The sequence below is a fragment of the Camelus ferus genome, chromosome 7, assembly GCF_009834535.1.
Source record: "Camelus ferus isolate YT-003-E chromosome 7, BCGSAC_Cfer_1.0, whole genome shotgun sequence".
Taxonomy (NCBI): Eukaryota; Metazoa; Chordata; class Mammalia; order Artiodactyla; family Camelidae; genus Camelus; species Camelus ferus.
Genome location: NC_045702.1, coordinates 17,991,414 through 18,006,448, shown reverse-complemented (window position 1 = coordinate 18,006,448; position 15,035 = coordinate 17,991,414). Strand labels below are relative to the sequence as shown.

At 41.8% G+C, this 15,035-nt stretch overlaps 1 protein-coding gene across 3 annotated transcripts in view; it reads right to left on the bottom strand.

The window, feature by feature from the left end:
- Positions 1–15,035, bottom strand: part of MGAM (maltase-glucoamylase) — a 76,562-nt gene that overhangs the window by 40,550 nt on the left and 20,977 nt on the right. For all 3 annotated transcript variants that reach the window (XM_032483515.1, XM_006185395.3, XM_032483516.1), the window contains exons 4-13: positions 8,284–8,404; positions 7,942–8,051; positions 7,241–7,392; positions 6,432–6,603; positions 4,531–4,630; positions 3,418–3,530; positions 2,998–3,123; positions 1,922–2,053; positions 1,656–1,772; positions 857–970 (exon numbers count right to left, since the gene is read on the bottom strand). In XM_032483515.1, coding sequence (XP_032339406.1) covers positions 857–970; positions 1,656–1,772; positions 1,922–2,053; positions 2,998–3,123; positions 3,418–3,530; positions 4,531–4,630; positions 6,432–6,603; positions 7,241–7,392; positions 7,942–8,051; positions 8,284–8,404 — 1,257 coding nt within the window. The remainder of the gene's footprint in view (positions 1–856; positions 971–1,655; positions 1,773–1,921; positions 2,054–2,997; positions 3,124–3,417; positions 3,531–4,530; positions 4,631–6,431; positions 6,604–7,240; positions 7,393–7,941; positions 8,052–8,283; positions 8,405–15,035) is intronic.

Sequence of the window (15,035 nt, the reverse complement as noted above, 5' to 3'; positions counted from 1 at the left end):
GGCTCTGGGAAGATGCAAACCAAAACGCTGACGGCAGATGTCTGGCTGATATCATTTCAGGGCTCCTCATCTTTTTAGCTCTTCATACTGTTTGAATGTTCTACCTTCCTTCTATAAATAGAAAAGAAGTTCAACCCTAGAGCTCCCTAAATTGTGCTGAACACCTGATGCTTTGCGTTTGTTTTCATTTGACACCATGTGAGACATTTGTCCTCACTGTGGCCACAACTCTGTCATGCACCTGAGTACTTGGGCTCTGATCAGTTTGTCCAACACGTGCAGGTGGAAGAGCTCTGAACTGGCAACTGAACAATTCATGTACTTTGTGACAACATAAGGAGTACATGATCTATTTTCACTTCAGCTCATTCATTTGTAAAAGGAGAGCTAGACTCAGGAAAAAACCAGATTTACAAGTTCACTTCCACTTCTAACAACTGGCGTGTGTGTGTGTGTGTGTGTGTGTGTGTTTAATTGAAGTATAGTCAGTTTACAATGTTGCATCCCTTTCTGGTTTACAGCATAATGTTTCAGTCATACACATACATACATATATTTGTTTTCATATTCTTTTTCATTATAGGTTACTATAAGATATTGAATATAGTTCCCTGTGCTATACAGTATAAACTTGTTGTTTATTTTACATAATGGTAGTTAGTATCGAGATCTGCAGATACAATCTGATTTTAATTCTAAGCTACATGTTTTGGTAGGATTATTTGAATAGTAAGAGAGGGAATACTTAGAATTATTGCTGTATTTGCTTTCCTCAACCCCCCTTCCCCCACATGCTCCATGACTCAATGATAGAGATCTACCCAGTCACCCAGTAATCGGAATGTTAAGAACTCACAATCCAGATTCCATTAAACTCCACTTGATTGTGGAAAAGCTCAAATTCATTTGTCCACCAAGCAGTACACTGGGGATTAGTGAAATCAGGAAACACAGTTTTTCCAGGCCAGACCTGCAGGAGGAAAGGAAAACCATCAATCGGAGGAAGTTAAATAAATACTGAGAGAAACAGAGCACTTTGCGAAGAAATTCCCAACACGACCACGGCAGCAGCGGTGCCCAGGCGCAGATCCTCTTTGCTTAGGAACGTGAAGTGGTGCAAACACTCAGAACGAACGTCAGGAGGAGTCAAACGGTCACTTGAGGACACTGCGCACTCAGGTCAGCAGAGGTATTAGCAGTGAACCAGCAGGTAACATCTCCATGGAAAACAGAGAGAAATAAGTTTGAGAAAGAAGTAGTCAGACTTGTCAAATACTGCGGAGAAACTGAGTAAGAAGAGGAAAGAAACCGTCCCACTGGACTTGCCAGTTAGGAGGTAACTGGTGCCGGGTGTCAGAGCAGCATCGTGGAGTGATGGGGGAAGACGGAGACTGCAGGCCGTGGGAGAGCGAATGGGGGGGAGAGGAGGTGGGCGGTCGGCATGCAGGCTATTGTTTAAAGACCCTCTGCTGTGAAGGCAAAGTAAAGGCTAGGATGGCTGGTAGGCATCTGGGGGTGAAAGAACAAGGGCAAGCTGATACCCAGCACATATAAGGCACCTGAAAATGTAATTACACACACACACACACACACACACACACACACACACACTGCCACAGCCCATCCACCAGCCCCCAGCTTCCCCATGGAGTTACCTCCCCAATGAGTGGAGTGACTCCATCTGATGCATTCACCCAGATCTTCACATCGGAACCCCTGTCATATGGGCCATAGGGACTGCTTAGGGAAGAGTTGTTGGAGATGGCTGGATCCTAAGAAGGGGAAAAAATACAGTGAAGGACCTAGCTTTCAGCAAGAGGCACTGGAAGGAGATTAGGAATTAAGGGATGAGGGAGGGAGGCGGGTGTAATGACAAGGAAGAACAAGTACCTGATCTGGGGGGAAGAGGGGTGGCACATACCACAATGATGACCAGTTTCTGTCCATTACTGTGTAACTCCTTCGCAAACTCAGGGAAGCCCTTAAAATTTACTGGGTCATAAGTGAAGTCCTTCCTCGCATCCATGTAGTCAATATCAGCATGCTGAACATCCTGGAAGAACACACAGCGTCTACAGGTTATGACCCCACCCCTGGAACCAGATGGACCGCATCACCCTACCTTGCTGCCTGGCCTTCCGGCATTACAATCCAATCTACCAAACAAACCACAGCAATTAGGAAAAATCGCTAAGGTCATCAAAACATATCCATGACCCAAATCCTACCCCATCCACAAGGCAAAGGGGAGAAAGGATTCTCTCCACGTCTTCTCCCTCAGTTTACTTCCCCACATTTTGTTTTGCTGCTTTTCTCCTTCACGCCTTCTTTGGCATTTATTCTTTCCTAATTTTACTTGTATGAAAATAAGGGAGTCCAAAATCAAACTGACTCTTGCTCTAGGACCTAAGTGTCTGCCTGCAAGGGCACGGGGTAGGGGAGAGAAAGGACTATTCCAGACACCATTGGGCTTTTCTGTCTGCAGCTCTTGTAAAACCTCACTGCCCATTGTATAATAGACACTTTTAAATTTAGCCACTTAAAATACAAAAATATTTTATTACATGTTTGTACTGTATCCTTTTGTTCACCTAAACTAGGGAAAGAAATGTTTTGAGAACTCAAATAAAAATGCATTATATAAAATATAATCAACACAGTAAGCATAAGAAATTTTTACTAATAAAACATGTAATAAGAAAAATAGAGACAAAACCAGATTGCCTCGGAACCCCATAACTGTGGTCTCTGAGTACAGTTTCCGACTAAAAAGGACCAGTTTCTTGAAGGAATGGTTGGCCCAACAAAAAAGTCTAGCATTCTGAATATATACAAGTATTTTGATATATATTTTTAAAAACTCAAGATGAGACAGTGTGAGTAGTCGCTCTTATTGCCTGCTTAAGCACAGCTGCTTATACTGGGAATAGGCAGTATTCTCAGTAAAACCAAGAAATTCTTTTATTTTTTTGGAGGATTTTTTGAAGCCTTACTTACGTAAGGGAGCTGCGCTGCACGGTTTCTGTTCACGACTTCTTTCATGTTATCTAGGGTCCCATAATCATAACGACTGAGATGAAACCCAAGTGCCCAGTATGAGGGGAGGGCTGGCCGTCCAATGAGCTGAAAGAATTACGCAGAGTGAAAGTTAGCAAGTGATCTATTAAAAATAAAGCTTTTTCTAAGCTTTAGTTTAGGGGCACAAAGCATATCCCACTTTCCCACACTATTTCATTAACAATAGAATGCTAGTCTCTTTTCTTAGCATCTTTCTGTGAATCATTGAGGGTAGGGTCAATTTGTTAATAGCACGCTTATAACAGCTGCTTAGAATAGCATATTTTTACGAGTCACACTTGTATGTTAAATTTACTTTTCTTTGTGCTGTTTAGGGCTTCCTTGATACTGTAAGTTTACCTCTAGGTACTCCTGGACAACTTGCTCTGGAGTGCTTCCCAAGAACACATAGAAGTCGAGAATGCCCCCAATGGTACGGTAAGTGAGAGCTGGGGTAGGCTGGAGGGCGACCTCTTGAAAGATTAAAAATGAAGAAAATAAACATTAGAATTTATTCTAGAGTAATAATGACCAAGTTTTAGACCGGAGGACCCCCAATCATCTGAACTTTAATGAAATGATTCTAATGCCTCAGATTTTGTATACCAAGGGACAGACTCTGATGGCCAAAGTCCACCCTCCCAGCACAAGAGAGTCAAGCATTTGTTCTCTGACAAATTTCAGTAACTTGTGACTGGAGTGTCTTAACTGCTGTGTCAGGATTTCGTGAAAAAGCAATCAGTTTCATGAAAGGGTCCAGAATAAGCCATCATGGCATAAAAATTATTGTAAGCTGAAGACATTTGAAATCTGAAATCCCTTATGAGCCTAAAAGCAGAGTCTCCCATCAGAACTCAACTGCCATAAACTCCCACCCCTGAAGCAAAACTAATCTTCTTGGAGACAATAAATTGACACCACGCCCAACCAGACACAGTCACAAGAATATCTGGTCTCCCAATTATCCTCCTAAGGGCTCACGGATCTTTCCAAAAAGTCATCTGTTTTCTCATGAAATGCCCTTATTCCTCCCACCTCTTCTAAGAAGTCATTTGTTTCATCCTAAGTGCCTTTCTCTGCCTCCCCATTAGGATGCAAAATAAGCCCCAAATTCTAACCACCCTTTGAGTTACTCTTCACTGAGCACTCCTGTGTGTGTGCCTGTTGCACATGTAAATAAACTCCGTCTTTTCTCTTGCTAATCTGCCTTTTGTTCACAGGCTCCCAAATACCAAACCTAAGAGGGTAGAGAAAAATTTTTCTTTGGTGACATTCACTACTACAGAACACGCTGTGCCCACCCAACATCCCATCATTACTGCAGGAATGTAACCCAAGCAACAGAGAACATACAAGGCCCTAAGCTATGGTTCATTCCTAAAGGGCTCTGTTCCTTTTATCATTACGCTGTAAGAAAGGGACTGAAAATTGTTCTCGTACACATTTTTCATGAATATTCCTTTAGTTTTTTACCCATGGCATTGCTGTTCATCAGAAACACTCCAAAGGACAATCCACTAGCATCTTCAAGGCACAGGAAGAATGTCTGTGCACCATACAAGTTAGTTCCATCCTGCAGAAAGACAATTAAGAACCAAAAATCTACAATCTAATAGTCCAAACCCCACATGGCCAGAAATAGCTTAGGAAATCGGTGTTAATCATGTGAGTAATTGACAAGGAACTCATGGTCAAAGAAGACACAAACTGTTAACATAAGGGCTATATTTCATTGATGTTAATCAAATGAATTAGTATTTTCTGACAGAATGAGCCAGATATGATCATGGGTCTAACAGAAATGTGAGAGCTTGGGATATGTTAGGACGCGGGTGAACAGGAGGTTTGAAACTGTAGTCCAAAAAAGCTCTTCTCTCAGAGGCTTGTCTTGAACTTGTCTCAAAGAAGCCTGACCTAACCATCTGCAAAGCTCCACCAAACCTTAGTATAAATGAGGCACCTTCCTAATTTGCACCTCGATGGCGCTGCACTTGAGATACCTGGTCATCTAGTCTTTACAGCAGCATGTATTAGAACTTCAGCTGGTCTTCTGGACTTCAGAACAGTAGTTCTCAACCTGTGCTGCATCCCACCCCGATTAAAACACAATCCCTGGGGAGAGAAGTGGGCACTGACAGTTTGTTAAATTTCCCCAGGTGATTCCGACGTGTAGTCATGTTTGAGAACCACTGCTCAGGGACAGCATTTCTCAAAATTTGGTGCATATACAAATTACATAGGAACCTCATAGAGATGTGGATTCTAGTTTAGTAGTTAGAAAAGGATGCTGAGAGCCCACAGTTCTCACACAGCGGTGCCCATGCCGCCCACTCTGGGCGTGAGGATCTATGGCTCCTCATTACACAGTCATCACCAGCTATTCCATGTGAGCTGCTCTCACTCCACTCCTTTCCTGTTTTTCTGAACCAGCATATGGTATCTAAGAAGGAGTGTGAGCCAGGGATTAGATCCTGTTTCTGTTCCTTACAAACTTATTTTATTTTTACATTGGACTATTTATTTGGCTTTCCTAAACCTCAGTTTCCTCAGTATTAAATGGCATGTATTAGACTTCTTTTTTCAGAGTTCTTTTGGTAAATAGAAATAACGTATATTAAAAACTCACTTGATAAATTATTCCTATAATCTCCTTTCATCTGGTCACTAGTTCTGCTTATCAGGAAAGTTGCCGAATGAGACTCGCATGTAGTATTGCTGAGTCTTGAAAATACCTCTGCTTTGGGTTTTAGCAGTTTTAACAGTTTTAACAAATCAAAACAAAAAACAAAAAGAAAAAGTAAAATAAAATAAAACAATAACAACAATAACAGAGCACTATCCCTTCTATTCTTTCACTGCCCCTAACGTTCTTCACACAAAGAATGATTAAATCAGAATTTTAGTTGACATGTTCTCCTGTTTTGCTGACAAACCTGGTAAATTGGTGATTTATAAAGGTCAACCTAAAACACAGAGATCATAATCAACTATTGTGCAGTCAATATTAGCAATGTTTTCTCCACAACTTGTTAGTTACTCAAAAGAAAAAAAAATCATGAAAAGTAGTTGGCATTTATTGAGCACTTTCTATGTGGCAGACACTCTTCGAGAGACTCTACTGTGTATCAGCTCATGTCACTGCCATCACAACCCTATGAGGTAAGGATATTCCCCCATTTTACAGACGAGGAACTAAAGACACAGAGAGGTAACCTGCCCGGAACCACATGGCTGGTGAGTAGCAGCGCCTGAATTCAGACCCAGACAGCCTCACCCTAGCGTCCTACTCTTCCTCGATATACTGTCCTGCTAGGAGTGACCTTCAAGAATGAGGCTCTGACAGCCAGCGGGGAGGGGCCTTCCTGAAAGCTTACCCCAGTGGGGGCTGTGTCCCTGGCAAATATGGGCCAGGTCCTCCAGTTCATATCATGGCGGTACTGCTGGTGCACGTGCTCTCCCAGGCCGTACACGTTAGCACTGGGCAGTCGGGTGGACAGCTGCAGGAACTGATCCGCAAACAGGAGGGGCCCGATGCTTGAGTCAAACCTAGACACGGGTGGAAACACAGGAACAGGTGGGCAAGTGCAGGGGAGAGGAACTACGACTACTACTGCTTAGGAGTATTTCTTATATCTCAGTGACTCAGTACCCTCTGTTTAATTGGCGCCATTTGCCCTCCTATGACATTCTTCCATGGACATCAAGACATCAGGACTTCTTGAGGGCAGATACCATTTGGCACATTTCCTAGCTTTGCACCCTTGATACTACATCACATGACCAGGATACCATTCTTACTTTATCGTAGATGTTCCATAATTTCTGGTGGATACGTGTTAGATGGGTGGAGGAAAGAAAGGGAAAATAAGGAGGGAAAATGATCAAACAGAAGGAAGAAAGAGAAAAAGGACACAGCCCAGGGCCTGGCCTATAAAAAGTGCTTAGTAATGAAAAAGAGGAAGGAGGAGGCAGAGAAGGAGGAGGAGGAGGAGGTGAGGAGGAAAGAAGAAAGAAGGAAGGACAGCAAAAAAAGAGGATGTATCTGGAGGTGGATTTTCTTGTCCCCAACAGTGGGCACATAATCTTCACGAATATTTTTGAAATGACCCCTTCTTCAGGCTTGCAGACCTCCCTCTCCCATCGCCTTCATGCTCTGATCCCCAGGCACGTTTTCAAAACGTACAGGACCCGACTGTTGCTCCTTCTGAGCACTTTGATGCTAAATGGCTGCTTGGAGACCTCCACGTCATAGGTCAAGGGAGAAGCAGCACTTCCTTGGAAGGGCTGCACATGTTCATGGGGCACTTCGTATCGGTCCTTGTTTTGGTCAGTTAACTGTCCAGAGAGATTAGGAGAGAAAGTGAAAATGAAAACTTCTCTATTTTTTCTAAAATAGGAACATCCCTACCAACACCAGTGCTTCCCAACATCTGTGCTCATGGTCCCGCAACTTGGGCACCAGATGACATTATGTCTGAGGTAGATGTACACCTGATGTCACCACATGCAGACGTTTCCCACTTGGGTGTAAGTTAATCTTTGGGTAGAAATATACACTGGAAGTCTGCAGAGGTGGATTATCTCTAGAATTTTCAAAGCTGTGATAATTCTTTTTTTTCCCCCTCCCTACTGCATTTCACACAGTACCAAGGAAAAATAAATGAAAGCCACAGCTCACCAGAGGACTCTATAATGTATATTTAAGGAGTGATCACACTGAAAGAAGGCTATAGATGCCTTCAACATTCGGGTGGTAAGTAAGAACAGTGGCAGGAGAGAAAAACACCTCCGTTAGCAAATTCTTCTACTCTCCAGGAACTGCAGTCATCAGGTAGGGAACAGGAACCTCCCAAAAAAGACTTTAAAAAATAAACCAACTACAACCTTAAAGTGGAAGCGGTTAGACGTCTGGTATTCCGCTGTGAGAAGCACGTTGCTGACATCACTCCCAAACAGAGACGGAGAAGGCAACCTGTCCAACTGGGCTGTGAATCCTAGTTTGCAGAGGCAAAGGGTTTTCATAATTGGCTGTGTAAGTTTGCAAACAATAGCCACATAAAATTAAGCTTTATGTCCAAGGGGCTGGTCCCAAGAAGAGAGTGATTTTTCTCCTTGATGCCAAAGTAGATTCGAGAACTTGCTGAGGAGCAATGTCCTGCCTGCTGCTCCAGCTCTCGTCTGCAGTCTACAGAGCCAACCTCCTCCCTCAGGGCCACGTCTGCTCACCTGCACTTGTCTTCACAAGGTCGCCCTCCACTCGATAGCCGTGACTCTGAGAGTAGTAGCACCAGGGCACACTTATGGTTCCCTGAGGTTTCCAGCAGCAGCCACGCTGGTCACATGTGGCCTAAAATCAGAGATTAGTCAGAGTAACTCCTTTTATCTGTCAAATACTATCATTGAAAAATACAATTTGAGCTTGCGGTATCATTAACCTCATTTTACAAATAAGGGAACTGAGATTTAGAGAAATTGTGCTGAACCCCAGTCAATGCAGAGCTTGCACTCAAAACTAATTTTTCTGGCCTAAGTCCTTCCTTGTTACCCTTATCACATAACAATATAGGGACCCCAATGTATTCTATACCTGTTGTCACAATAAAACTGATAATTTATTTAGATATTCTAAGATACAATATAGTAATATCACCAGTAACCCAAAAGTACAAACAGAGCTTCATTAATATTGGTTTTGGCTTAAAAAAAAAAAAGACTTTGCAATCAACTTTTTTGTAAGCTTTGAAATCAAACAAACTCTGTTTTGACTTTTAAACATGTATATTCCCTATGTGTGCTTGTAATTCATATATTTTATATATATATATGTATATATATATATTTTCTCAACTCCTCCCAAGGCAGAAAGTAATAGTTTCTTGAAACACAAATAGATTCTAATTCTTACTTGAGAAAGGTACCTGCCTTATACTACAATTAATGACTGAGTCAAGTGGAGACTAAAATGAACACAATCTCTTTCTCAAAGCAACTAATTTGGGAGAAGCAATCAGGTTATATACAAAATAAGTACAAAGAAACCACTCCTGAGTGTAACTAATAGAACACGAGAGCAAAATTAATGGGTTGTGGCTCCCAAGATTAGATCACAGAGAGAGCGTCTCCTGTCTTGCTTGCCCTCTTTCACGTGCTTTGTTGGAGCCCTCGCTCTGGGAGAAGTGAGATATTGGATTGCAGAATGATCCACATGGTGAGGAAGTGAGGCTGGTCTCTGGCCAATAGCCAGCAAGGATCTGAGGCCCTCAGTCTGATAATCCTTGAGCAGCTGAATTCTGCTAATAATTACAATAAATGAACTTGCTAAGGATGATCCCACAATCCCAGCAGACACCTTGATTGCAGCCTTCCGAAAGACTGTAAGCCAAGAGCACCCGAATCCAGCAAGGCCAGATTTCTGACTGTAGAGACCGTGAGAAAATAATGTTGGTTGTATTAAGTCATTAAGTTTTGGGATAATTTGTTACACAGCTAGATAACTAACACTTCCTGCTACATTATTTTACAAATGAAGAAGCTCGGGCCACAGAGGTAAGGGTTTACAGGGGTGAAGTGATCTGCCAAAGGTCACTTTGTTAGTTATTGAAAAGACAAAGACCAAAACTTAGTTCACTTGCTTTCCATTTATAGTCTGGGTTGAGTATCTGCTGAGCAGATTTTCAGGAAGACAAGGCAATGCTTTGCAAACACAAGACAAAAAAAATTGCTTAGATATAGGAAACAATAAGATTTAATCAAATGCTAATTTTTATGCTAATAACCAATATTAAGGATGGAAATATGGTGCCCATCTGGTTTATATCGCTATGGAATCAAGCTTCACTGTGAACTCAACTCCATCAGCAGTTTTTGTTTTTTCCTTTCAAAACTCACTCAGATGAAACTTCAGTATAACAGGAAAAGAGAAAAGTGGTGAAGAGTGTTAAACAGCATGGTTTTTGTATGCTCTGCAGAGCTTAATAACTTCTTCATTGAACTGGAAAGGGCAAAGATCAAAGAGTGGCCACAGCAACAGGAAGAGGGAAGAGTCTTTTGGCCACTTGGAAACCCCAGGCTCTGCAGTGGAGCTCAGCAGTTATAAGGCGGGGAGGGGGAGCAGAACACGGGGCATAAAGACAAGAGAGTAAAGAGTATGTGAGACCCCAGAGAAGAGTTGTAGAGAGAAATGATGAAAAATGACATGAATAGGATCGAAGGCACACAAAAAGAATCAGATCCTACACACGAAATGCCCCATAAGTTGGGCGTGAAAATTACAATTTATGAAGAAATGACAAATATAATATAGAGTGTATAATTTCCAATACAGTATTGAGGGGAAAAAATACCAATGCAAGAAATAAGGAAAGAAAACATGTATATGGGAGGGGGTGGTGGAGCAGTACATAAAAAACAGAACACATGGAAAACACAAAATGAGACCTTAGAAAAAATTTTTTCATGTTAATTATCATATGGCTCAAACACTTAATTTAAAAGACTCAAGAATAATCAGATTGCAATTACAGAAATAAACTGAGCTGAAGCTGCTTCTAGGCGGCATACCCAAAATTTAAGCTCACAAAATCACTAAAAGTAGGGAAAACAGGTATGTGAGAAGAATGTTAACCCAAGGCCAATGTAGCTATAGTAACATCTGACAAATACACTTTAAGTAAATATCCCTTATTAAGGAGACATAGAAGTAGAAATCCAAGAAAATGTATAGAAATAAATTTAGACCAAATAAGTTAATTATTATTATATTAGATCTTTTATTTTCTTCTTAAAGTTGTAATTTTTTCCTTTTTTTAACATTTAAACCTTAATCTCCCTGGAATTGTTTTTGAGATATGATGTAAAATAGAAGTGTAATATAGAAAGTTTTTGAGATATGGTGTAATGTAGAAATACAGAAATGTAATATAAGGGGGAAAAAGCTTGATTTCACTGAAATATACAGCTTCTGTTCACCAAGACAGTGTAAAATAGGTGAAGCCTCATAACAGAGGAAGATACTTGCAACAAGTACAATAATAAGTAAGAATTAGAATCCAGAATAACACAAACAAGAAACATGTACAAACCAAAGTGAGCTGAAAATAATTTTCTGCTAAGGTTACACATGCCTCGGAATGTGTGCATTATTGTGTCATTAGGAAGCAGCAGATCTAAGATTAAAAAATATATATCAGGACCTCAGCAACTGCAGCATCTATAAAAGATGGAAGGCAAAGTTGTAAGGGCAAAGGTGAACAGGGAAAAGGAAGGGCCCCGGGTGCCCTGAGAGCCAGCCTGAGCCAGGCAGCATTAGCCATCTCCTGCCCCTGGAGGGAGCAGGTCTGCACTGGGCCTTGTTCATTCAGCCCTGCCAACCATCCTATCCCCGGTGCTGGCTCCTCTAACCCTGTGCGCCTGCATCTTGTTCCGTTCTGTACTGTCCAGTGGCTCTCCAGTTTTTGTTTACTAACACCCACTCTGAGCAAAATCAGCATTTCTAAGTGGCTGCTTCAAAGGGCTGCAAGTTCTCTGACACATCCTCCCTCAGGAGGTGTGGTCTGTCACTCTTGCCGTTGAATCTGGGCTGGCATCTGACTGATCTGAGCAACAGAGTGCAACGAAGTGATGCCACATAGGTTCGCGGCCTTGTCTTTAGAGGACTGACAGCTTCATCTCTGTCTCTTGCAGCCCTGAGCTACTGTGGAAGAAGTCCAACTGCCCTGCCAAAGAGACCACCGAGAGGGACTCTGAGACCACATGGAAAGGGAGGGGGCACTGGTGAGGTCAGCCTGTAGCCTTCTTCACCAAGGTGCCAGGCCTGTGAGTGAAGCCATCTCAGACCCTCCAGACCGGGTCAGCCACCAACTCTATACCACCAAGTCATCCTAGTCAACACCACGTGGAACAGAAGAACCACCCAGCTGAACCCTGCCCACATCTCTGACCCATAAAATCAGGAGATATTACAAAATGATGGTTGTTTTAAGCCACTAAGTTTGGGGAATTCATTGTGTAAGAGTGAATAAATTGGGGGGGGGGGGTCTATGCTCTAAGAAAGCAAAGGACTTGAGCTCTTTAATCAGGCTGGTGTTTTAGTCCAACTGGAGGGAGTGTGGAGCAGGTGAAGCAGCTGGGTTCACAGCTGCCCGACTCTTCTCAGGACAGCTCTATCACTGACCTGCAGGGAAGCCTAAAAGTATTGCATGCACTCATTCAAATGAACTAGATCCTGAATCCAAATATAAATACATTTTTTCACTATCCATTTCTATATCTCTTCTGCCCCCTGTTGTTACAGATAAAGGTGTCATTTTCTAAAATGCCAGGAGAACTTGATGCTCTGAACAAAAACATAGAATCAGAAAGTGTTGATACAAGGGCAGTAAGTGGAATGAGAAAAGGCAGCCCTTTTTCAAATAGTGGCCACAATTTTAGAAGTTGAAAAACACCTGATGATTTAAAAAAAAAAAACTTCCAAATCACCTTCTCCTCATTAAAACACTACTTAGCTATTTTTATGTTCAGCAAATTTGAACAAGTGAGTGAATGAATGAAATTATGGACTATTGTATAATACACGCCCTTTGAATCAGGCTTGGAAACTTAACTTGGCCACTTTCTTCCATCCCGAAGGGAAGCCTGATAGCAAAGACTTTCAAAGGAAAATACCATCTCTGCAGTTCTTAGGATCCAGATTTCCTAGTCCTCAAAATTATGCTACAGTGAATATTCAGAGAACATCTGCCAGGACCTCAGAGGCTATTATTAAAAAAAAATTTTTTTAATTGAAGTATAGTCAGTTTACAACGTTGTGTCAAAAGGCTACTTATCTTGGGGGAGAGTATAGCTCAGTGGTAGAGTGCGGGCTTAACATGCACAAGGACCTGGGTCAATCCCCAGGACCTCTCCTAAAAATAAACATAAACTTAATTACCTCCCTCCCAGAAAAAAAAAAAAAAAAAGAAAGAAAAAGATAACTATTAAAAAAAAAAAAGAAAGAAAGAAAGAAAGGCCACCACCTTCAAACCTTGTTAACCACAGAGTTTAGCAGAGTTCTTGGCACTTGTTCAGTAGTTATTTGTTAATGAATAAATTTCTATGAGCACACTGTCCTATTTCACTGATAAGGATTTGACAGTCTGCAAGAAAACGTGACTTAGTGATCAAGTCACAGAGTTTTTCAGAAACAAAGCCAGGACTAGACGCTAATACCCTGGCTCCCCTAAGATGCGGCTGCCCAATGGCTACACTACCAATTCAAGGCATAAAACACAAACTTAAGTCTGTATTCAGGACTTCTCAGCTCGCCGCTCTTCCCAGGACAATAAAAGGGCTCTTAACTAATGCTGTGTGAACACAGAGTAACTTTGAGGATGGAGACTTGTAACGACCTTGACAAAACGCAATACACTTGCTGATACATCATACAACTCGATCCATTAAACACACTGGTGTGAAAATGGAATTTGGAAAAAAGATGTCATCAGCCAATAAATAAATAATAAATAGGTAAGTACCAATTGTGCTTATTATCAAAAATGACAAAGTTTCTGAATAAGAAATAAGGTAACTTCTCAAATACCATCATAAAGATTACCATTGGTATTATTATTATTAATAGGAAACACATAATTGTAAACTGTTCTCAGCTTAAATCATTCCTTAGGGCATGCAGATTTATTTTAAGCATGTAAACCTGCCCTCCCATTTTATGCAGTACATTCTAATCCTGAAAATCAAATAGTTTAAATGACTATCTACCATCTCTTTCCTGAGCTGGATATCTGGAATTTACACTAAATATTTCTGCCCCCTGCCATCAATGGCATCTTCCAGCTCTGGATTCTGGAACTATGGGTAAAAGTTTCATCAAGGACGTGGGAAGTGATAAGCTCTTTCAGAACGAATAGGTTAAGCGCAGGAAGCTGTTTCTACAATCTGCAGGGGCTGATGGTCTAACTGTAGCTCTAGAGGCACAAAGAAGGTTAAATAGGGTCTTAGATGATGGAAGTGTTTGAACATCACTCAATACACAGTACTAGATGCTGCAGACACCCAAGTTAGGTAGAAATATAATGAAAGTAGGACATTCAAGAGAGCAGCTTCAGTCACACGTGTAATGGAATAGGCGGCGAGAACGGAATTCAGAAGGTACTAGCAGGCTACGAGTAACCCAAGCATGAAGTAATGATGGGTTAGTGCGATGGCAGTGAGAACGGAAATGAAGTGCTTTTTCCAGAAAATGTTGTTAAAGAAAACGCTTTAAAATACATAGCCAAAAGGACTGAAAGGAAGACCCAAGTGAAAGTTCTGCTGCTTCTGCCTCAGAGACTAGACGTATAATAGAACTGCTAACAGAAATCTGTAGTAGAGATGGGGAAGCAGGATGGGTGAGAGGGTGATGAGCTCAGGGATGTGACTGTGCACGTCCGAGGGAAGACGCCCTGCCACCAGCGGTAAGCCCAGAACTAAGGACCGGCACTAGGGGTTCAGATAACTGAGCTGTCTTTTTCTCTGAGACCCATGAAAAGGATTCCTGGAGCTCATTCTCTCCCAAAAAAAAGCCTCCTAAGAGCACTCAGGGTGGGCTGACAGAGTACTTTATCCTGTTCTGGACACAGGATTCCCTCCCGTGACTGGGTTAAGAAACGCTGGGATTCACAACAAAGAATTATCTGAAGGGAGATGTATACTGTTAGTTCCTTGTAAGTAACCCTGGAGGAGAGAAGGAGAGAGGAATGATAAAGTGATGCAGCAGCAGCCTCGACAGCAGAACATTCTGCCTCACCTGGTGCCAAGTTCACAACTTCTTCCCACTCCCCTCCCCCACATGGCCATAGGCTTCCCTTGGACAATTATCTGCAGATTCAGGCTCTCAACAACAGTTTGGATCAGCATATAGCCCCCAGGATACTTAAAACACACAACAAAATACCAAGCTATAGCGTCTATGAAAACACAGACCATTGAAAGTACTCCCAGAG